The sequence below is a fragment of the Aethalodelphis obliquidens genome, unplaced genomic scaffold (genome assembly GCF_003676395.1).
Source record: "Aethalodelphis obliquidens isolate GAN/ISIS:26980383/991018 unplaced genomic scaffold, ASM367639v1 scaffold8, whole genome shotgun sequence".
NCBI classification, from domain to species: domain Eukaryota; kingdom Metazoa; phylum Chordata; class Mammalia; order Artiodactyla; family Delphinidae; genus Aethalodelphis; species Aethalodelphis obliquidens.
Window position 1 is genome coordinate 13,599,943 of NW_020837952.1, and position 24,399 is coordinate 13,624,341.

General features: G+C 38.6%; 1 protein-coding gene and 1 non-coding gene across 3 annotated transcripts in view; both read right to left on the minus strand.

The window, feature by feature from the left end:
• WIF1 (Wnt inhibitory factor 1) overlaps positions 1 to 24,399 on the minus strand; it is a 90,124-nt gene that overhangs the window by 10,276 nt on the left and 55,449 nt on the right. The window contains exons 4-7 of one of the 2 annotated variants that reach the window (XM_027106926.1): positions 12,999 to 13,139; positions 12,018 to 12,113; positions 4,538 to 4,633; positions 133 to 228 (exon numbers count right to left, since the gene is read on the minus strand). In XM_027106926.1, coding sequence (XP_026962727.1) covers positions 133 to 228; positions 4,538 to 4,633; positions 12,018 to 12,113; positions 12,999 to 13,139 — 429 coding nt within the window. The remainder of the gene's footprint in view (positions 1 to 132; positions 229 to 4,537; positions 4,634 to 12,017; positions 12,114 to 12,998; positions 13,140 to 24,399) is intronic. The other variant, XM_027106927.1, reaches the window with a different exon arrangement.
• On the minus strand, positions 1,463 to 1,569 carry LOC113621375 (U6 spliceosomal RNA). The gene has a single exon (XR_003433161.1). It is a non-coding gene; the product is annotated as a U6 spliceosomal RNA (small nuclear RNA).

Sequence of the window (24,399 nt, forward strand, 5' to 3'; positions counted from 1 at the left end):
TGGCCTGAGTCCTTAGACAAGGTATTCATTGTCTCTGGGCTTCAGATTCCTCATCAATAAAATGAAGGGGTTAGATGGAGCTTCTAAGTTTCCCCCCTCCCCCGAAAAAAGACAATGCAGGTCAATACTCACTTATTTCACACTGTTCCCCCTCAAGTCCTGGAGGGCAAATACACTTTCCAGGGTAGAAACAGGTCCCTCCGTTAAAGCAGGTGGCTGAGCAGTTTGCTGTTAGAATGAAAACAGGGTATTGCATTAGATAGTAGCTTAAATCTAACAACAGCAACATTTCATTAAGGCTAAGTGATTCTTCTTAGGCATCTGCTACTTGCCCATTTACTTATTTAACAAAACAAGCCACTTTACACATACAGGACTTGTAAGCAATTGCTTGACCATTTGCAGATTCCAGCAACACACACATTACATAGGGCCCACCTCTAGGGGTTTACTTCTTAGTGAAAAAAGGCATCATGTGTAAAAAAAAAAAAAAAAAAATCTTTTATTTTCTTATAAATATCTATGCTCTTAAAGGAGAAGAACTCTATGAACCCAAGAAAATATTTTGTAAGATGAGGGAAGAGTAAAAGGAGAAAACTTTCTTTGGAATAGACAAAAGGGAGAGAAGTCATAAGTACTGGGATCAGACAAAGGAGAAAGCAACTTCTTTTCTGAATAAGAGGAACAGAGATGCATCTTATATAACAGGAATTTTTTAAAAATAGACTTTCTTGACATTTGCAGGAAGGAGTAATTATATTTAGGAAAAGACAGACGGTTGCCCCTTGCGGGTCCCACAGGCAGGGAAGTGGTGGCAGTATGAGCTGGAGGGATGAAGAATGTGGGTATATTATTGTGGGAGTCCAATTAACTATATTTTCCAGGTAATAATCATACCGTTTGTGATTCATACTAAACCCTCTCTCTTAGAGTCAGCTTCTGAAATTTCACTGCTCACTGGCACCTAAAATAGAGGGAGGACAGAAATGGGGACGGGGGAGAGCAAATATCTAAAAATAGACAAGTTGGCTCATTCTGTAAAGGAGATGAAAATAAGAACTCGATTCTCAGCTATTCCAGTTTTATGGCCTATTTGTTCTTGTCCTATATAAAACAGGCCAGAGTTGGCTATAGATGAACGAAAGCTGGAATAAGCTTTCAGTAAGAAAATCAGAAAGGAAATCCAAAAGTTCTAAGTGTATGCTTTCTTTGTGGAAAAGAAGTCCAGCTGGAATATCCTATGAATATCATGCTTCTTAAATGATAAAGCTTTTTGTTAAAAATCAGAAGTACCTCTCAGCTTAAGGCCATGCTGTACTTGCTTTGGCAAAATCAAGCCTCCTGATGTAGAGGGGAGCAAAAGCTTTGGGGTACAGAGTTTAGGATTTAGGAGAATCAGCTCTTGGACTTCCTCTTTGCTACTTGCTGCTAGTATTGTTAGGGCTGGACAGTTTTTTTTGTTTTAATTGTGGAATGTTTCACGAATATGCATGTCATCCTTATGCAGGGGCCATGCTAACCTTCTCTGTATCATTCCAATTTTAGTATATGTGCTGCTGAAGCGAGCACAAGACTTGTTTTTGTGAGCGTGTCCTGTTTCTCCTGGGGATAATGAGAAGAGATGAGAAAACATCAGGACCTGTGTCCACTTGGCTGGAGCCCTCTGGGCACTGTCCCGTACTAATGTGTAGAATGCAGTGAACCTGGGAGTATAATCAAAAGTTACAGAATATGACAAAGCTGATTACTGAATTCGGCCACACCCTTAGTATTTGCATAATACTTTACCATCTGGACCAAGCTTCTCTACATTTCTGGTGTGCCATGATTCTTTTTTTTTTTTTTTTGCAGTACGCGGGCCTCTCACTATTGTGGCCTCTCCCGTTGCGGAGCACAGGCTCCGGATGCGCAGGCTCAATGGCCATGGCTCACGGGCCCAGCCACTCCGCGGCATGTGGGATCTTCCTGGACCGGGGCATGAACCCGTGTCCCCTGCATCAGCAGGCGGACTCTCAACCACTGCGCCACCAGGGAAGCCCATGCCATGATTCTTGACTCAGAAAATGAGCCAGAGACACCAAGTAACTTTCACTGGGGCTGAGGGTTTGCTAGGCCAGTGTTTAAGTACTCAACTGTTAAAGTTTGCAACAGATGTCCCAAGAGCCAATAAAAGTTAATCTTTAGTGTTTCTTCAAATATGTAGGGCTAAGGTCTAGCTCTGTTCCAGTAATTAAACCATTTTTCAGAAGCTCTACACTCCCTCCTGGTTAATAAATGCATCTTTTTGTTGAGGGAGTAAAAAACATTAGTTTTTAATGTTCCCAGATCTCTGGGGAAACCAAGTGGAATTTCAACAGACTTTCCAAAAGAATAAAAAAAAGTTACTGGAGTCTAACAAGTAAGAAAATCTTTCATCTGAAAGGTAAAGTATTACAAATGTAGAAGAAACTGGAATACACATAGATCTTTCCCTTCAACAGGGACCATGCAGCATTTGTGACACCCTAGCGTAAGAAAAACATTACAATTGACAGTCCACTGTGCAAATACACCAATAACAGCCTCATCTACTCACAAACGGTCTTTCTAAACCTGATAATACATTCATTCTTCATCCAAATCTCTGAAGGATTTGCTCTATTTCCTAATAGTTTTGAGATAATATGAGTTTAATTCTGCTTCAAGAATGAACTTCTGCCCAGGTTTGAAGTAGCAGAGATGCTGAAGGCTACATTCAGACAAAGGCAAAGAAGCTTCACAAGAAAGAGTTTTATTCACTGGCTATTATTATGAGTGTCATTAGTGCTTAATCTTTATGAACATAAAATTTTAAAATTACTTTCACTCCAGTGCTATAGTTTTAGAAGATCACTTACAACTAAAAGGTAGAGATGCTCTCACACATGATCTCATTTGGCATAGAGGTGGGGGAACCAGGGGTCAATGGCTTAACTTCCAGTTTAGAGTTGGGAAAAGCATCGCCCACAGAGATGAGGTTCTCTGCCCAGAAGCAGTCACTGGTAGAGGAACTAAGATGTGAAACAGGTAGCCTGAGTGGCAACATGGTACAGTGGAGGGTGTGAATTTCGGCCAAGCTTCTCAAGCTCTATAAACCCCATTTTGCTTAGCTGAGATTGAGATGGAGGATGCTTTACATATCTCAAAAGATCGTTGAGAGTAAAGTTAGGTAATTGTATGAAGGTACTTTGTATATCATAAAATAACAGACAACCATAAATGACTATTCTGACTCATATTAAGGGGTCTTTCCTTTAGCTTTTCCTTCTTTTTTTAAAAGCTGCTCAACCTTAACTGGTGCTATCTGCATTATCACTAAAGAGACACTTCTCTAAAATAACACATCATTTTATTTTGAGGCAAGTAGTTATTTAAAAGAAACAGTGCCCTACTCATGCAATTAGCATTTGGGACACAAGGATAATTTCATTAAATACATACACTTTAAGGATATAATTTAATTTCTTTCCATAAAAGATGTGAACTGGGCAAAATAGGTAGGTGTCCTGTAAAGAGTATGAATCATTCGGTACTATTTTAGAGCCACATTTGAATCTACTTTTGGAGAGTAAAATCTGGCTATGATGCAGCATCATAGGAAGGAGGGTCCTGCTCTCTCAGGGATGTGATACGTGAGCACAGAATTAAATGCGGGATCAGTGAACTTCTAGGTCAGGCAATTTGGAAAAGACTGTTTGATTTCAGTCTTTGAAGCTCACCCATAAAACTAATTCGGGACATACCAAAACCCCAATGGGGAAGGAGACGTTAATTGTTCGCAAAAATCCATGCTCCCCTCCCATGAAGTTGTCATTGGGAGATGGTTGTCCAGCCAGGGATGACATTTCTCCTGCCTGCATCCAGGTAGGATCATGGAGCTCATTCCTATCCATGGAATAGGTGTTGAAGTTTTGTAGGTCACTTCTGAGCTTTTGTTTTGTTTTGTTTTTTGTTTGTTTTTTAAGCAGTGCCTACTCCAGTCTTTCTTTCTCTGCTTATTGGCTGGATCTGGAGAGCTCCAAAGCTCTAGGCAGAACCACTGATGGAAGGCACCTGGGACCCTAAATCACTGCATGGAGAAGAACTGCCCTGCCCACTGACCAAGTATTCCTGCCCTGGAGCATTCTGTGAGCAAATGTAAACTTGTACTGTGTTAAGCTACAATAAAATTTGGGGTTAAAGCTACAGCAGCCAACTGAGCCGGCGCAGCACAACTACTAGCCCGCGCGCGCCTAGAGCCCATGCTCCGCAACAAGACGAGCCACTGCAATGAGAAGCCTGCACACAGCAACGAAGAGAGCCCCCGCTCGCCACAACTAGAGAAAGCCTGTGCACAGCAATGAAGACACGATGCAGCAATAAATAAATTTACATTAAAAAAACAACAAGAAAGTTATAGCAGCTGGTGAAGTGATACATCCTATTTACAGAGCTGTTATGAAGAGTGATGATATAGTAAATATACGTCTTTTAATCAAACATTTAAAAAGTAAAAAGAACCTTGTTCTTAGAAAGTTACCTTTATCACAATTGACTCCATAGAATCCAGGTGGACAGATGCAGAAACCGGGAGTAACACAAAGCCCGCCGTTCATGCATCGTGGCGTACAAAGGGCTAATGGGGAGAGAGAATTCTGATTAAGACCAAATAGGGTTTTGCGAGCAGGACCATTTTGGAAATGTCAATAATACAACAGGTCTGTATTTTCAAGCTTTGTAGTTGACATTAAAGTAGTCACTCTTTAGAGATACAAGTTTGCTATATTAAAAATTATTTTTATGCAGTAAATAAGGCTATTTTTCAACCAATTTCATAGAAGAGAATTAAAATTTGCCCAGAATCATTATGTTAACTAAGATGTGGTCTTCTTAAGACTGTAAATATTTTTTCTTGCCTTATTTCCTCAGTCTTCCAATTTCAAAATCAGTGCAGATGAAGGTCAGGACAAGATGGCGGAGTAGGACCTTGACCTCACCTTCTCTCACGAGCACACCAAAATCACAACTAAGTGCTAAACAATCATCGATAAAAAGACTGGAACCTACCAAAAAAGATATTCTACATCCAGAGACATAAAGAAGAAACCACAACGAGACAGTAGTAAGAGCACACTCGTGATATAATCAAATCCCGTAGCCCTCAGGTGCGTGACCCATAAACAAGAATAGTTATATTGCAGAAGTTCTCCCACAGGAGTGAGAGTTCTGAGTCCCACATCAGGCTCCCCAGCCTGGAGGTCTGACATTGGGAAGAGGAACCCCCAGAGCAGTTGGTTTTGAAGGCCAGCGGGGCTTGAATGCAGGAGCTCCACAGGACTGGGGGAAACAGACACTCCACTCTTGGAGGGTGTACACCAGGTCTTGTGTAACTGGGACCCAGGGCAAAAGTAATGACTTCATAGGAGCCTGGGCCAGACTCATCTAGTTTTGAAGGGTCTCCAGGGGTGGGGGGCAGCTGTGCCTCACTCCGGGGACAAGGACACTGGTGGCAGAGGTATCGGAGAGAATTCATTGCTATGAGCTCTCCTGGAGGCCGACACTTTGCCACCAAGACCTGGCCCCACCCAATGGCCTGTAGGCTCCAGTGCTGGGACACCTCAGGCCAAACAACAAACAGGGTAGGAACACAGCCCCACCCATCAGCAGACAGGCTGCCTAAAGACTTCCTGAGCCCACAGCCACCTCGAGACATACCCCTTAACATGGTCCTCCCCAACAGAGGGCCAAGACCCAGCTGCACTCACCAGTGAGCTTCCCACCAGGAAGCCTACACAAGCCTCTAGACCAGCCTCACCCACCAGGGGGCAGACACCAGAAGCAAGAATACTATGATCCAGCAGGCTGCAGAACTGAGTCCACAAACACAGGTCAGAATCTACCAGCTGGTCCCTGGCCCCTGGGCAATGAGAGGGGAGTGTACTTCTGGGACACACAGGACATCCCCTACAGAGGGCCATTTCTCCAAGGTCAAGAAACATAACTAACCTACCACATACATAAAAATTCAAATAGAAGTTTAGACAAAATGTGATGGCAGTAGAATCTATTCCAGACAAAAGAACAAGATATAACCCCAGAAGACCAACTAAGTGGAGATAGGCAATCTACCCAAGAAAGAGTTCAGAGTAATGATCGTAAAGATGATCCAAGAACTCAGGAAAACAATGGATGCACAGAGCAAGAAGTTACAAGAGTTTTTAACAAAGAGTTCAAAAATACAAAAAAACAACCGCACAGCTGAAGAATACAATAATTGAAAAGAAAAAATACACTAGAAAGAATCAACAGCAGAATGAATGAGGCAGAAGAATGTACAAGTAAGCTGGAAGACAGAGTGGTGGAAATCACTGCTGTGGAACAGAATAAAGAAAAAAGAATGAAAAGAAATGAGGACAGTTTAAGAGACCTCTGGGACAATACCAAATGCACCAGTATTTGCATTATACGGGTCCCAGAAGGAGAAAAGAGAGAGAAAAGGCCTGAGAAAATATTTGAAGAGATAATAGCTGAAAAATTCCCCAACATGGGAAAGGAAGCAGTCACCCAACTCCAGAAAGTGCAGAGAGATCCATACAGGATTAAACCAAGGAGGAACACACCAAGACATCTACTAATCAAATTGACAAAAATTAAAGATAAAGATAAAATATTAAAAGCAACAAGGGAAAAGTGATAAATAACAAAGAAGGGAATCCCCATAAGGTTATCAACTGATTTTTCAGCAGAAATTCTGCAGGCCAGAAGAAAGTAGCATGGTATATTTAAAGTGATGAAAGGGAAAAACCTACAACCAAGAATACTCTACCTAGCAAGGCTCTCATTCAGATTTGAGGGAGAAATTAAAAGCTTTACAGACAAGCAAAACCTAAAAGAATTCAGCAGCACCAAATTAGCTTTACAACAAATGCTAAAGGAACTTCTCTAGGTGGAAAAGAAAAGGCCACAACTAGAAATAAGAAAATTATGAAATGGGAAAGATAACAGTAAAGGCAAACATACAGTAAAGGTAGGAAATCATCTGCACACAAATACAATATCAAAATCAGCAATCGTGATAACAGGAGAGTACAAATGCAGGATATTAGAAATGCATTTGAAATTAAGAGATCAGTAACTTAAAACAACTGTGTATATGTATAGACTGATATATCATGGTAAAACCTCATGGTAACTGCAAACCAAAAATCTATAATATATATACACACAAAAAAGAAAAAGGAATCCAAACACAACACTGAAGATAGTCATCAAATCACAAGAGAACAAAAGAGGAAAGGAAGAAAAAAGACCTACAAAAACAAATCCAAAACAGTTAACAAAATGGCAATAGGAACATGCATATTGATAATTACCTTAAGTGTAAATAGATTAAATGCTCCAACCAAAAGACACAGACTGGCTAAATGGATACAAAAACAAGACCTGTGTATATGCTGTCTATAAAAGACCCACTTCAGATCTAGAAACACATACAGACTGAAAGTGAGGAGATGGAAAAAGGTATTGCAGGCAAATGGAAATCAAAAGAAAGCTGGAGTAGCAATACTCATATTAGACAAAATAGACTTTAAAATAAAGACTGTTGCAAGAGATAAAGAAGGACACTATATAATGAGCAAGGGATCAATCCAAGAAGATAATAACAATTGTAAATATATATGCACCCAACATAAGAGCACCTCAATAATAAGGCAAACGTTAACAGACATAAATGGAGAAATTGATAGTAACACAGTAATAGTGGGGGATTTTAACACCCCACTTACATCAATGGACAGACCATCCAGACAGAAAATTAATAAAGAAACACAGGTCTCAAATGACACATTAGACCAGATGGACTTAATTGATATTTATAAAGCATTCCATCTGAAAGCCTCAGAATACACATTCTTTTCAAGTACACATGAACATTCTCCAGGATAGATCATATAATGGGTCACAAATCAAGCCTCAGTAAATATAAGAAAATTGAAATCATATCAAGCATCTTTTCTGACCACAATGCATGAGATTAGAAATCAACTAAAAGAAGAAAACTGCAAAAAACACATGCTATTAAATAACCAATAGATCCCTGAAAAAATCAAAGAGGAAATCAAAAAATACCTAGAGACAAATGAAAATGGAAACACGATGATCCAAATGCTATGGGATGCAGCAAAAGCAGCTCTAAGAGTGAAGTTTATAATGATACAAGCTTACCTCAGGAAACAAGAAAAATCTCAAATAAACAACCTAACATTACACCTAAAGCAACTAGAGAAAGAAGAACAAATAAAACCCAAAGTTAGTAGAAGGAAAGAAATCATAAAGATCAGAGCAGAAATAATGAAATAGAGACAAAGAAAACAATAAAAAAAATCAATAAAACTAAAAGCTGGTTCTTTGAAAAGATGAATATAATAAGCCTTTAGCCAGACTCATCAAGAAAAATAGGGAGAGGGCCCAAATCAATAAAATTAGAAATGAAAAAGGAGAAGTTACAACTGACACCGCAAATACAAAAGACCATAAGAGACTAAGCAACTATATGCCAATAAAATGGACAACCTAGAAGACATGGACAAATTCTTAGAAAGGTACAAGCTCCCAAGATTGAACCAAGAAGAAACAGAAAATATGAACAGACCAATTACCAGTACTGAAATTGAATCTGTGATGCAAAAGCTCCAAACAAACAAAAGTCCAGGACCAGACGGCTTCACAGGTGAATTCTAACAAACATTTAGAGAAGAGTTAACACCTATCCTTCTGAAGCTATTCCAAAAAATTACAGAGAAGGGATCACTCCAAAACTCATTCTATGTGCCCACCATCACCCTGATACCAAAACCAGACAAAGATACCACACACACACACAAAAAAATTAGAGGCCAATATCACTGATGAACATAGACGCTAAAATCCTCAACAAAATACAAGCAAACTGAATCCAACGATACATTAAAAGGATCATACCCAGTGATCAAGTGGGATTTATCCCAGTCATGCAAGGATTTTTCAATATCTGCAAATCAATCTGTGTGATACACCACATTAACAAATTGAAGCATAACAATCACATGATCATCTCAGTAGATGCAGAAAAAGCTTTTGATAAAATTCAACATCGATTTATTATAAAAACTCTCCAGAAAGTGGGCATAGAAGGAACATACCTCAACATAATACAAGCCATATATGACAAATGCACAACTAACATCATACTCAACAGTGCAAAGCTGAAAGCATTTCCTCTAAGATCAGGAAGAAGACAAGGATGTGTATTCTTGCCACTTTTATTCAACATAGTTTTGGAAGTCCTAACCACAGCAATCAGAGAAGAAAAAGAAATAAAAGGGATCCAAATTGGAAAAGAAGTAGTAAAACTGTCACTGTTTGCAGATGACATGATGCTATATATAGAAAATCCTCAAGACGCTACCAGAAAACTACTCAGCTCATCAATGAATTCAGTAAATTTACAGGATACAAAATTAATACACAGAAATCCGTTGCATTTCTATACACTAACAATGAAAGATCAGAAAGAGAAATTAGGGAAATTAAGGAAACAATCCTACTTACCATCGCATCAAAAGGAATGAAATACCTAGTAATTAACCTACCTAAGGAGGCAGAAGACCTGTACTCTGAAAACTATAAGATGCTGATGAAAGAAACTGAAGATGACCCAAACAGATGGAAAGATGTACTGTGTTCTTGGGTTGGAAGAATCAATATTGTTAAAATGACCATACTACCCAAGGCAATCTACAAATTCAATGTCATCCCTATCAAATCACGAATGGCATTTTTCACAGAACTAGAGCAAAAATTTTAAAATATGTATGGAAACACAAAAGATCCCGAATAGCCAAAGCAATCTTGAGAAAGAAAAATGGAGCTGGAGGAATCAGGTTCCCTGACTTCAGACTATACTACAAACCTACAGTAATCAAAACAGTACGGTACTGGCACAAAAACAGACACATAGATCAATGGAACAGGATGGAAAGCCCAGAAATAAATCCATGTACCTATGGTCAATTCATCTCTGACAAGGGAGGAAATACTATACACTGGAGAAAAGACTGTCTCTTCAATAAGTGGTGCTGGGAAAACTGGACAGCTACATGTAAAAGAATGAAATTAGAACATTCTCTAACACCATACACCAAAAACGCTCAAAATGTTATAAAGACCTAAATGTAAGATCAGATACTATAATACTCGTAGAGGAAGACATAGGCAGAACACTCTTTGAGATAAATTGCAGCAATATCTTTTTATATCCATCCCCTAGAGTAATGGAAATTAAAAAATAAACAAATGGGACCTAATTAAACTTAAAAGCTTTTGCACAGCAAAGGAACCCATAAACAAGAAGAAAAGACAACCCTCAGAATGGGAGAAAATATTTTCAAACAAAGCAACTGACAAAGGATTAATCTCCAAAATATACAAGCAGCTCATGCAGCTCAATAACAAAAAAACAAACAACCCAATCAAAAAATGGGCAGAAGACCTAAATAGACATTTCTCCAAAGAAGACATACAGGTGGCCAAGAGGCACATGAAAAGCTACTCAACATCACTAATTATTAGAGAAATGCAAATCAGAACTACAATGAGGTACCACCTCACACTGGTCAGAATGGCCATCATCAAAAATTCTACAAATAATAAATGCTGGAGAGGGTGTGGAGAAAAAGGAACCCTCCTACACTGTTGGTGGGAATGTAAATTGCACCCAATGTTCATTGCAGCACTATTTACAATAGCCAAGACATGGAAGTAACTTAAATGTGCATCGACAGATGAATGGATAAAGAAGATGTGAGACAGATACACACACACACACACACACACTGGAATATTAGCCATAAAAAGAATAAAATAATGCCATTTGCAGCAACATGGATGGACCTAGGGATAATCATACTAAATAAAGTGAGCTAGACAGACAAATATCATATGATACCACTTATATTTGGAATCTAAAACAAAAAGATACAAATGAACTTATATACAAAACAGAAAAAGACCCATAGGCATAGAAAGCAAACTTATGGTTACCAAAGGAGAAAGGGAAGGTGGGGGAGGGATAAATTAGGAGGTTGGGATTAACAGATACACACACTACTAGATAATCAAGGACCTACTGTATAGCACAGAGAACTATACTCAATATTTTGTAATAACCTATATGGGAAAAGAATCTGAAAACAATATATATATATATATAACTGAATGACTTTGTTGTACACCTGAAACTAACAATGCTGTAAACCAACTATATTTCAATTAAGAAAATAAAATAAAGAAAAAAATCAATGCAGACAAGAAAAAAATCTGTTTTTTGAAGATGAAAAATATTTTGCTTACTCTGGTCAAATAAGCTCAGTATATGTGAGCTTGTGGTTTAGACACATTTGTGGTTAATAAACATTTTCATGTTCATCTCTTTTTTCATATAGCTTTCTTAGTAGTAATTTCACCAAAATATATATATTTACTACACAAATGATTTTCATCCTTTTTTTTTTTTTTTTTTTTTTGCCTAGAGCACCTTCATAACTCAGGTGTAGACTTAATTGTGAAACAAGCTACTTTTAATTGGAGTAGATACTTTCAAATCACTCATAATACTAGCTTTTTAAAACCAATTTTAGTGGAGGGAAAAAAAACTCAAAACTTTCATAAGATTATGCTAAAGCATAGTATATATAATAGTGAATTGCGGAGGGGGGTGGAAGAGAGTGAAAGTGGCCACAAAGAATGTAGACATTGTGCCAGTTTTCTGCTCCTGTCACCACAAATTGGATTTAACAGAAAACCACTCCTAGAAGAATACTTTCCAATAGCTTTGCTGTGGCTTTTTAAGACTGCACAAATCCTTATAATGTGACCAGAAAAATAATTTCAGGTGATGTGTTAAAAATACACGTGGGGCTCCTGTGTAACACCCATTTCATTAGGAAGCAAGCAGGGAAGCTGGCTGTCTCTGTTCTTACCTTTCTCACAGTGAGGTCCATAGAATCCGTCAGGACACTGGCAGACCCGTCTTTCATTACAAAAGCCTCCATTTCGGCACCCTCCTGGGCACTCAGCTTCACCAAAGAGAAACAAGGTTTATATAGACACCTTTCAGATCATGTTAAGTGAATTACAGGGGCATGAAGAGGCTAATGGTCACTTTTTCCCCAGCACACCAATTATCATAATTTACTGAATACCAGTACTTCCACTTCATTCTCTCTACACTGCCTGTACTTCACTAAGTCTTCATGAAAGTAAGATACTGCCTCTCAATCCTACTTCCAACAGTAGGGAGCTCGTGGAAGAAGGCAAAGCGAGCTTATGTTCTGCCTTCCTCCCACCCATGAATCTACTGCATTTCCTTAAATTCACACTGAAACAGAATGATGGATATTGCCCTCAATATTCATTTTCAGAGGGGGGAATGACCTTTTGGTACATCTTTAGGGCACTGAAAGCCTCCAGAGCTTAAATTCTGTGTTGGAAGAGCTTGTAACAGGATGGGAAAGGAGACAGCATGGGAAAGCCTTCATGCTTAACTGGGAATCCGGGCTGTGATGGAGAGGTGCCTTTGCCTGGCAGAGGTCACTGGCGTGATCTTTGGAAGTCAAAAGCACCAAGCTTTCGGCAGGGCGCATGGTTTGTAGTAGTTGCTGGTGATGACTGGAACCCTTGCTATGAAGGTGGGGACTCCCAAAGATTGTGTTGGAGGAGGGAAAGAAGAGAGGTGGAAGACAGGGCGTTTTGAAGGGTACTGGAGTTCCTAAACTTGTGAGTGCAGTCAAAGCAGAGAAAGTCTGTCTCAGTACTATTAGCGGACCCTGCGTTTACCCCTCCTCCCACTGGTGTGGTTTTAATTATACAAAATAATTATCTAGCTAGCTAGCTACAATTCTTGGCCCAAATCACACCTGGAAGCCTTATGAGCCTTCTCTGGAATCACCACCACTGATTACCTTGTTGACATGTTTTAAAGAAGATGGCATTCTGAGGTGTCTGCAGGATGGTGTTGCCTTCAGAATTCATTACAATCACATTCACTTCAAACGCTGCCACTCCATCTTGTTTGCCGAGACATGGAAAACCAACTTGAACAACTAAAGAAAAAGAAGGTATGGAGAAACAGTTTATCTAGTTGATCCCATTTTTACAGAAATCTTGGTAAGAGAGACAAAGAACAAAGCAAAAATGTTCACATTTTGTTATCAGACATGCTTGTATCTCCACTAGAGTACGGACTGTATTTTTATTATCTGGGCATTCTCCACAGAACGTGTACATCATGCTGAGTGGAGAATTAATGACCCTCATTAATTTGGACCCTACTAATATGAAACTGGGGATATTTTGTTCATAGTCTGAACTTGTACCATCTTGAAAAAAAAGATGGTAAAATGTTCTCTAAGAAGTAAAGGTGCAAATAGGTAGCATAGATTAATTAGGAGAAGAAACTTTGTGAACACCTTCACCAGCCTCCATATAATTCAAAAAGAGCTAAAAGTCAGCACTGCAGAATCTATTAAATAAAGCCCTATAAGCAACACCCCACTGGTTTACTTTTACTATGTATGCTTGAAAGTGACAAAATATCTTCTTTGGAAATATTCTACAACTCAGACTAGACCCCAATCATTGGACTGAGTTAATAAATGTAATATTTTCTCAGGCTATTTGTTAATACTGAGAAGTGTCCATATCTTGGGGATCTAGAAGAGAGTTTTCTGTGATGAAGTAATCTCACAATAGACATATCTAATGGTTTAGGTTCCTAAAGAGGAGACACTTCTTTTTAGTGAAACTGATGATCACTTGGGGTATGTAGGTGTAGACTAAGCAGAGAGTGGGAACTAATAGTGTTGCTGTACAGAGATGGCGAGGAGTTGTCCACAACTTCAGCTGTGAAATACTCACAAATCATTGGGTGGAAATTGGCTCAAGTCATTGGCTGAGAGGCCGATTTCATAAATTTCTGAAATCCACTGGATTATCCTAAACATATCCACTGGAGAAGACTGATCTAGCTGATCCACTAGACTCCAGTTCTTCCTTATGAATAGAACAAATATTGCTAAGAGGTATACATATGAAATTCTGTTTCATTTTGTTTCTGTATGGCAGGTTATGGTTACTGCCAAGCTTGGGAAAATGGTACCATGCCAAGAAAAATCCTTTCCCTTCAGAGTTTTCATAAACCTTTCCCCTAGTTGTACAAGAAGAAGTTAGCTAGAAATTAGTGTGCTCTTTTCCATAATGCACTGCACACCAGTTGGTCATACAATCTTCTTAATGTGCTTGGCAACCAGAAACCACTCTCAAGGCTTTGGCATTGTCAGTGTTCATTACTGTGCTCTTCTCCAAATAACACGGGTTTCCAGTTCTCCTGAATCTTGAGATCTGAGCATTGTAAATAATTAAATGATGAAAAAACCCCAGATATTTTAACAGAACTAAAAAGAGAGAAAAAAAAACTTGTTTCTGAAGTCCCAAAGTATAATTGTCCCCACTGAAAACCTTGGTTTAATGAAATTGTATATATGAAAATGCAAACTTACAAAATACAAAAATCCGTAGTAGGGATTTCCATTTCAAAAGGAAGCAAAGGACTGTACAAGGAAAACCGCGCTGGATCTGTTATTGCGGGATACTTGTGAAATATATATAGGATTCTTTCTTATGGCTGCATCCCGGATCTGGAAATTTTACTGGGGACCAAGGGAATCTGAAAGGCTACATGGATACAGAAGATTTGCAAAAAGCAAGACTCCAATTCTTGTTGTAGAGTTCACAGACTTCCTCACTTACTGGCCTTTTCTTTCCTTGTTTGTAACAAATGTCTTCCCTTTTTTTCTGCCCTCTCCTCTATCGGTCTCTACTTTTCTATCTGCCTCTTCTTTTTTCTCCCAGTTTTCTTTTTTTTCCCCTGCTCTGCACCTGGATTGTATCTTCACCGAACAATTGGGCACTTTGAGAACTAACTGGAGGCAGTCTTGTAGGGAAGAGCTGTATGGAATTATCTGCTTTTATGGTGAACTTGGCATTTGTGAATGGGTATCCTGTTCACGATATTAATTGCTAGCAAAAACAAGAAAAAGAGCACAAGAGTAAAACGTGGATTTTTCTGAATACACATTGTGATGACCAGCAGTTACCTTACCGACTGATATCCAGAGGAAAATAATTTGGAAGATTCTTCTGTCTGTGTGGATGACAGGCTCTTGGTGCTCCAGCCAGGCATGAGGGCTGTGCCTTTGAGGTGGGAGAGCCAAGTTCAGGACACTGGTCCACAAGAGGCCTCCCAGCTCCACGTAATATCAAATGGCGAAAATCTCCCAGCTCCACGTAATATCAAATGGCGAAAATCTCCGCGAGATCTCCATCTCAACACCAAGACCCAGCTCCACTCAACGACCAGCAAGCTACAGTGCTGGATACCCTATGCCAAACAACTAGCAAGACAGGAACACAACCCCATCCACTAGCAGAGAGGCTGCATAAAATCATAATAAGGCCACAGACACCCCAAAACAAACCAACAGACGTGGACCTGCCCACCAGAAAGACAAGATCCAACCTCATCCACCAGAACACAGGCACTAGTCCCCTCCAGCAGAAAGCCTACACAACCCACTGAACCAACCATAGCCACTGGGGACAAACACCAAAAACAACGGGAACTGTGAACCTGCAGCCGGCGAAAAGGAGACCCCAAACACAGTAAATTAATCAAAATGAGAAGACAGAGAAACACACAGCAGATGAAAGAGCAAGGCAAAAACCCACCACACCTAACAAATGAAGAGGAAATAGGCAGTCTACCTCAAAAAGGATTCAGAATAATGATAATAAAGATGAACCAAAATCTTGGAAATAGAATGGAGAAAATACAAGAAACATTTAACAAGGACTTAGAAGAACTAAAGAGCAAACAAACAGTGATAAACAGCACAATAAATGAAATAAAAATTCTCTAGGGGCTTCCCTGGTGGCGCAGTGGCTGAGAGTCTGCCTGCTGATGCAAGGGACACGGCTTCATGCCCCGGTCCAGGAAGATCCCACATGCCGCGGAGCAGCTGGGTCCATGAGCCATGGTGGTTGAGCCTGCGCGTCCGGAGCCTGTGCTCTGCAACGGGAGAGGCCACAACAATGAGAGGCCCACGTACCGCAAAAAAAAAAAAAAAAAAAAAAAATCTCTAGAAGGGATCAATAGCAGAATAACTGAGGCAGAAAAACAGATAAGTGACCTGGAAGATAAAATAGCGGAAATAACTACTGCAGAGCAGAATAAAGAAAAAAGAATGAAAAGAACTGAGGACAGTCTCAGAGACCTCTGGGACAACATTAAATGCACCAACATTCGAATAATAGGAGTCCCAGAAGAAGAAGAGAAAAAGAAAGGGACTGAGAAAATATTTGAAGACCTTATAGTTAAAAACTTCCCTAATATGGGAAAGGAAATAGTTAATCAAGTTCAGGAAGCACAGAGAGTCCCATACAGGATAAATCCAAGGAGAAACACGCCAAGACACATATTAATCAAACTATCAAAAATTAAAGACAAAGAAAAAATATTAAAAGCAGCAAGGGAAAAACAACAAATAACACACAAGGGAAGCTCCATAAGTTTAACAGCTGATCTTTCAGCAGAAACTCTGCAAGCCAGAAGGGAGTGGCAGGACATATTTAAAGTGATGAAGGAGAAAAACCTACAACCAAGATTACCCTACCCAGCAGGGATCTCATTCAGATTTGACAGAGAAATTAAAAGCTTTACAGACAAGCAAAGCTAAGAGAATTCAGCACCACCAAACCAGCTTTACAACAAATGCTAAAGGAACTTCTTTAGGCAGGAAACACAAGAGAAGGAAAAGACCTACAATAACAAACCCAAAACAATTAAGAAAATGGTAATAGGAACATACATATCGATAATTACCTTAAATATAAATGGATTAAATCCTCCAACCAAAAGACACAGACTGGCTGAATGGATACAAAAACAAGACCCATATATGTGCTGTCTACAGTAGACCCACTTCAGACCTAGGGACACATACAGACTGAAAGTGAGGGGATGGAAAAAGATATTCCATGCAAATGGAAATCAAAAGAAAGCCGGAGTAGCAATTCTCATATCAGAGAAAATAGACTTTAAAACAAAGACTATTACAAGAAACAAAGAAGGACACTACATAATGATCAAGGGATCAATCCAAGAAGAAGATATAACAATTGTAAATATTTATGCACCCAACATAGGAGCACCTCGGTACATAAGGCAAATACTAACAGCCATAAAAGCGGAAATGGACAGTAACACAATCATAGTAGGGGACTTTAACACCCCACTTTCACCAATGGACAGATCATCCAAAATGAAAATAAATAAGGAAACACAAGCTTTAAATGATACATTAAACAAGATGGACTTAATTGATATTTATAGGACATTCCATCCAAAAACAACAGAATACACATTCTTCTCAAGTGCTCATGGAACATTCTCCAGGATAGATAATATCTTGGTTCACAAATCAAGCCTTGGTAAATTTAAGAAAACTGAAATCATATCAAGTATCTTTTCCGACCACAACGCTATGAGACTAGATATCAATTACAGGAAAAAATCTGTAAAAAATACACACACATGAAGGCTAAACAATACACTACTTAATAACCAAGAGATCACTGAAAAAATCAAAGAGGAAATCAAAAAATACCTAGAAACAAATGACAATGAAAACACGATGACCCAAAACCTATGGGATGCAGCAAAAGCAGTTCTAAGAGGGAAGTTCATAGCAATACAATCCTACCTTAAGAAACAAGAAACATCTCAAATAAACAACCTAACCTTACACCTAAAGCAATTAGAGAAAGTAGAACAAAAAAACCCCAAAGTTAGCAGAAGGAAAGAAATCATAAAAATCAGATCAGAAAGGAATGAAGGAAACGATAGCAAAGATCAATAACACTAAAAGCTTGTTCTTTGAGAAGATAAACAAAATTGTTAAACCATTAGCCAGACTCATCAAGAAAAAAAGGGAGAAGACTCAATAGAATTAGAAATGAAAAAGGAGAAGTAACAACTGACACTGCAGAAATACAAAGGATCATGAGAGATTACTACAAGCAACTATATGCCAATAAAATGGACAACCTGGAAGAAATGGACAAATTCTTAGAAATGCACAACCTTCTGAGACTGAACCAGGAAGAAATAGAAAATATGAACAGACCAGTCACAAGCACTGAAATTGAAACTGTGATTAAAAATCTTCCAACAAACAAAAGCCCAGGACCAGATGGCTTTACAGGCGAATTCCATCAAACATTTAGAGAAGAGCTAACACCTATCCTTCTCAAACTCTTCCAAAATATAGCAGAGTTAGGAATACTCCAAACTCATTCTATGAGGCCACCATCACCCTGATACCAAAACCAGACAAAGATGTCACAAAGAAAGAAAACTACCGGCCAGTATCACTGATGAATATAGATGCAAAAATCCTCAACAAAATCCTAGCAAACAGAATCCAACAGCCCATTAAAAGGATCATACACCATGATCAAATGGGGTTTAACCCAGGAATGCAAGGATTCTTCAATATACGCAAATCAATCAATGTGATACACCATATCAACAAATTGAAAGAGAAAAACCATATGATCATCTCTACAGATGCAGAGAAAGCTTTTGAAAAAATTCAACACCAATTTATGATAAAAACCCTCCAGAAAGTAGGCATAGGGGGAACTTTCCTCAACATAATAAAGACCATATATGACAAAACCACACCCAACATCGTCCTCAATGGTGAAAAAGAGAAACCATTTCCACTATGATCAGGGACAAGACAAGGTTGCCCACTCTCACCACTATTATTCATCATAGTTTTGGAAGTTTTAGCCACAGCAATCAGAGAAGAAAAATAAAAGGAATCCAAATCGGAAAAGAAGAAGTAAAGCTGTCACTGTTTGCAGATGACATGATACTATACATAGAGAATCCTAAAGATGCTACCAGAAAACTACTAGAGCTAATCAATAAATTTGGTAAAGTAGCAGGATACAAAATTAATGTGCAGAAATCTCTTGCATTCCTATACACTAATGATGAAAAATCTGAAAGTGAAATTAAGAAAACACTCCCATTTACCACTGCAACAAAAAGAATGAAATATCTATGAATAAACCTACCTAAGGAGACAAAAGACCTGTATGCAGAAAATTATAAGACACTGATGAAAGAAATTAAAGATGATACAAATAGATGGAAAGATATACCGTGTTCTTGAATTGGAAGAATCAACATTGTGAAAACGACTCTACTACCCAAAGCAATCTACAGATTCAATGCAATCCCTATCAAACTACCAATGGCATTTTTCACAGAACTAGAATAAAACATTGCACAATTTTTATGGAAACACAAAAGACCCTGAATAGCCAAAGCAACCTTGATAAACAAAAATGGAGGTGGAGGAATCAGGCTCCCTGATTTTAGACTATACTACAAAGCTACAGTAATCAAGACAGTATGGTACTTGCACAAAAACAGAAATATAGGTCAATGGAACAGGATAGAAAGCCCAGAGATAAACCCACGCACATATGGTCACCTTATCTTTGATAAAGGAGGCACCCTCTTCAATAACACAGCCTGGAAAAAAGACAGCCTCTTCAATAAGTGGTGCTGGGAAAACTGGACAGCTACATGTAAAAGAATGAAATTATAATACTCCCTAAAACCATAAACTAAAACAAACTCAAAATGGATTAAAGACCTAAATGTAAGGCCAGACACTATAAAACTCTGAGAGGAAAACATAGGCAGAACATTATGACATAAATCACAGCAAGATCCTTTTTGACCCACCTCCTAGAGAAATGGAAATAAAATCAAAAATAAACAAATGGGACCTAATAAAACTTTAAAGCTTTTGCACAGCAAAGGAAACTATAAGCAAGACGAAAAGACAACCCTCAGAATGGGAGAAAATATTTGCAAATGAAGCAACTGACAAAGGATTAATCTCCAAAATTTACAAGCATCTCAATATTAAAAAAACAAAAAACCAAACCAAAACTGGGCAGAAGACCTAAATAGACATTTCTCCAAAGAAGATATACAGGTTGCCAAGAAACACATGAAAGGATGCTTAACACCACTAATCATTAGAGAAATGCAAATCAAAACTATAATGAGGTATCACCTCACACCAGTCAGAATGGCCATACTCAAACAAAAATCTAGAAACAATAAATGCTGGAGAGGGTGTGGAGAAATGGGAATCCTCTTGCACTGTTGGTGGGAATGTAAATTGATACAGCCACTATGGAGAACAGTATGGAGTTTCCTTAAAAAACTAAAAATAGAACTATCATATGACCCAGCAATCCCATTACTGGGCATATACCCTGAGAAAACCATAATTCAAAAAGAGTCACGTACGACAATGTTCATTGCAGCAGTATTTACAGTAGCCAGGATATGGAAGCAACCAAAGTGTCCATTGACAGATGAATGGATAAAGAAGATGTGGCACATATATACAATGGAATATTACTCAGCCATAAAAAGAATCAAAACTGAGTTATTTGCAGTGAGGTAGATGGACCTAGAGACTGTCATACAGAGTGAAGTAACTCAGAAAGAGAAAAACAAAGACCATATGCTAACACATATAAGGTGTCTTAAAAAAAGGTTGTGAAGCACCTAGGGGCAGGACAGGAATAAAGACGCAGACATAGGGAATGGACTTGAGGACACGGGGTGGGGGAAGGGTAAGCTAGGACGAAGTGAGAGTGGCGTGGACATATATACACTACCAAATGTAAAACAGATAGCTAGTGGGAAGCAGCCACATAGCACAGGGAGATCAGTTCAGTGCTTTGTGTCCACCTAGAGGGGTGGGATAGGGAGGGTAGAAGGGAGACGCAAGAGGGAGGAGAAATGGGGATAAATGTATATTTATAGCTGATTCACTTTGTTATACAGCAGAAACTAACACACCACTGTAAAGCAATTATACTCCAATAAAGATGTTTTAAAAAAAATACCTCTTCCACACTGAGACCAGTATGGTGCTCATACAGCCTCAGCCTCGGTCATGCAAACCACTGCCTCACAACAAGGGAAGAGATGAATAAGGTGGGCGAGATCTCATCCTCGACACCACATGATTATAAGCTGTTCCATGAACATAAATCATCCAACACAAATAGTCATCCATTCATTCTCTCAGCAAATACTTACTGAGTACCTACTCTGGGCTTCACTTTCTAAGGATGGGGGTCACCCGGAAGAAGATGGTCCTCCCAGCATTAACACCTATTTGACAATTTCTACACATTGGATTCCTGATGGTCTTGGTTGAGAAACACCCCTGCTCTGTTGGTTTCATGGGATGACAGAGAAAGAGTGTTCCAACAGGTAAAGCCTTGGCTTAATGGAAACTGTTTTTCGTTATCCAACTGAGGAATTTTACTGAACCACCCTGCAGTTTGTATTTCCTGTTTTTGTTCTCTTCAGATGCCAGAAAGCAGGCACTTCATAACTGTTAAAGATCAAGAGTTTTCTTTTTCGTGCAACGCTTAGGCATATAGGAGTCTGTAGGTAAAAGAACACCTTAGCAGCTTGAGGGTATTAAATAGACCAGCAGAGTAATGAACGCTACCTGGACGCTTAGGAGCAAGACACACTGATTTGGTTACTTTTTAATAATTCAAGTTACCCTCACTGCTCATGCTGGGGGGACTGAGCTTAATGAGGCTAATGAATAACTGCCCTGAAATGAACTACAATCCCCATAAACTTCTTGCACCTGCATTTCTGCAAACAAATCCTACATCTGCCTCCAAAAATCTCTATGGGGGGAGGGGGGGTTGTCCGTGTAAAATGTGTGTGTGTGTGTGTGTGTGTGTGTGTGTATAAATGCACACACATGTGCGTGAGTCACCTCATCCCAGGCTTGTTCTTTTTAGTCTCACCTTGCCCGAAGTATCATCCACTTTTTCTTCTACATTTTATTAAAGATTCTAAATTATTAGCAAATGATGTTTTCTCTAAACATGACCTATTAAAGTGTTCTCATATCATATATTCAAAACCTTACTGCTTCAATATCCTAAGAAGTAGAATTTCAGTAAACTTTTTTTTTTTTTACTAGACACAAAAAATTGATAAAACTGGGAAGATTTTGGATATAAGCATTTGATTAGAAATCCAAAGGTTCAAGATTTATTTTAAGTTGAGGAGGTATAACTGTGCAATTAATTAATACCTTTTAATGGGCTAAATGAGTTTGTACTTCTTTAATAATCAGAAAAAGACAAAAGAAAAATTCAAAAATATGAAATGGAAATTGAGAGACATGTTATGTATTTATCTTACTCCTGACCACTTCTTAAGAAAAAGAACAAATATGCTCAAGAAAAATTTTATAGAAAATTATCTTCGACTAAAAAGGAACACCAAGTGACGTGGCATGAGACTGAGTAATGCCCTATTCCAAGAATTTGGTGGTCATATTCTAAGAACTTTCTTGTCTCCATGATGTAGCAGTATGCAATAATACTAGCATTATCATCTGAGCAGAATTGGGGTACCCATGTATCTGGAATGGGATATTCATATCCTTGAGGCTACAAATCTTAGGTGAGTGTATCTCCAGAACCCAAGGCCTTTTTCCTTCATAGGAGCTTCCTAGAACCTAAACCCATCTGGATTGGAAGTAAATCCTCTGGGAGGGCTGTGAGTCATATCGGCAGCACTGGGATGACCCAAGAGAAACCCAGATTCACACTCTTCCTGTCTATACCCACATGGGCGCCTATGCCAGGAAATTAGAGAAACTCTGTGCTTATTTAGTCCCCAACTTTACAGTGCTGGGATGTGGCAATACAGATACATTGGAAGTAGTAGATAACTACAACCTGAAAATGGACTCTGTAAGGGTGCCTGATTTCCTGATTATTTCATCAATTTAAATTAGCTCCTCAGCAAAGGAAACCATAAACAAAATGAAAAGACAACCTACAGACTGGGAGAAAATATCTGCAAATGATGCAACCGACAAGGGGTTAATTTTCAAAATATACTAACATCTCATACAGCTCAATATAAAAAAAAACAATCAAAAAATGGGCAGAAGATCTAAATAGACATTTCTCCAAATAAGGCATACAGATGGCCAACAGGCACATGAAAAGATGCTCAATATCACTAATCATTAGAGAAGTGCAAATCAAAATTAAAATGACGTACCACCTCACACCAGTCAGAGTGGCCATCATTAAAACGTCTACAAATAACAAATGCTGGGGAGGGTGTGCAGAAAAGGGAAGCCTTCCTACACTGTTGGTGGGAATGTAAGTTGGTGCGGCCACTATGGAAAACAGTATGGAGGTTACTCAGAAAACTAAAAAAGATCTACCATATGATTCAGCAATTCCACTCCTGGGCATATATCCAGAGAAAATTCTAATTTGAAAAGATACAAGCACCCCTTTGTTCATAGCAGCACTATTTACAATAGCCAAGTCATGGAAACAACCTAAATGTCCATCAACAGATGCATGGAGAAAGAAGATATGGTGTGTGTGTGTGTGTGTGTGTGTATATATATATATATATATATATATATATATATATATATATAGTGGAATATTACTCAGCCATAAAAAAGAATGAAATAATGCCATTTGCAGCTACATGCATGGACCTAGAGATGATCATACTAAGTGAAGTAAGTCAGAAAGACAAATACCATATGATATCACTTATCTGTGGAACCTAAAACATGACACAAATGAACTTACATACGAAACAGACTCACATAGAGAACAGACTTGTAGTTGCCAAGGGGGAGGGGTGTGGGGGAGTGATGGATGGGGAGTTTGGGACTAGCAGATGCAAACTATTATATATAGAATGTATAAACAACAGTGTCCTATTGCATAGCTCAGGGAACTATATTCAATATCCTATAATAAACCCTAATGGAAAAGAAAAAAATTAGCTCCTAACGAGATCTTCATTTGATGTCTGACAAATTATTCTAATGTTCCTCTAAAAGAACAAGACTAATCTTTTTTAAGAGACAGGATTGTGCTATCAATTATTTTAATATAAAACTATAAATATTATAATATTAGAACAAACAGTAGTCTCTAAAACCAACTCTTATCTATAAAAAACTTATTGTAAAATAAAGAGCATATCTTGAGTCAGTCCAACCTCTTACGCTGGAGAAGTCGACAATTCAGAAAAATAATTCAGGTTGAGCCCTACCTCATACTACTGCCAAAAATTTTTGTAAAATATTAGAAGCATGTGTAAATTATCACCTAATGGTT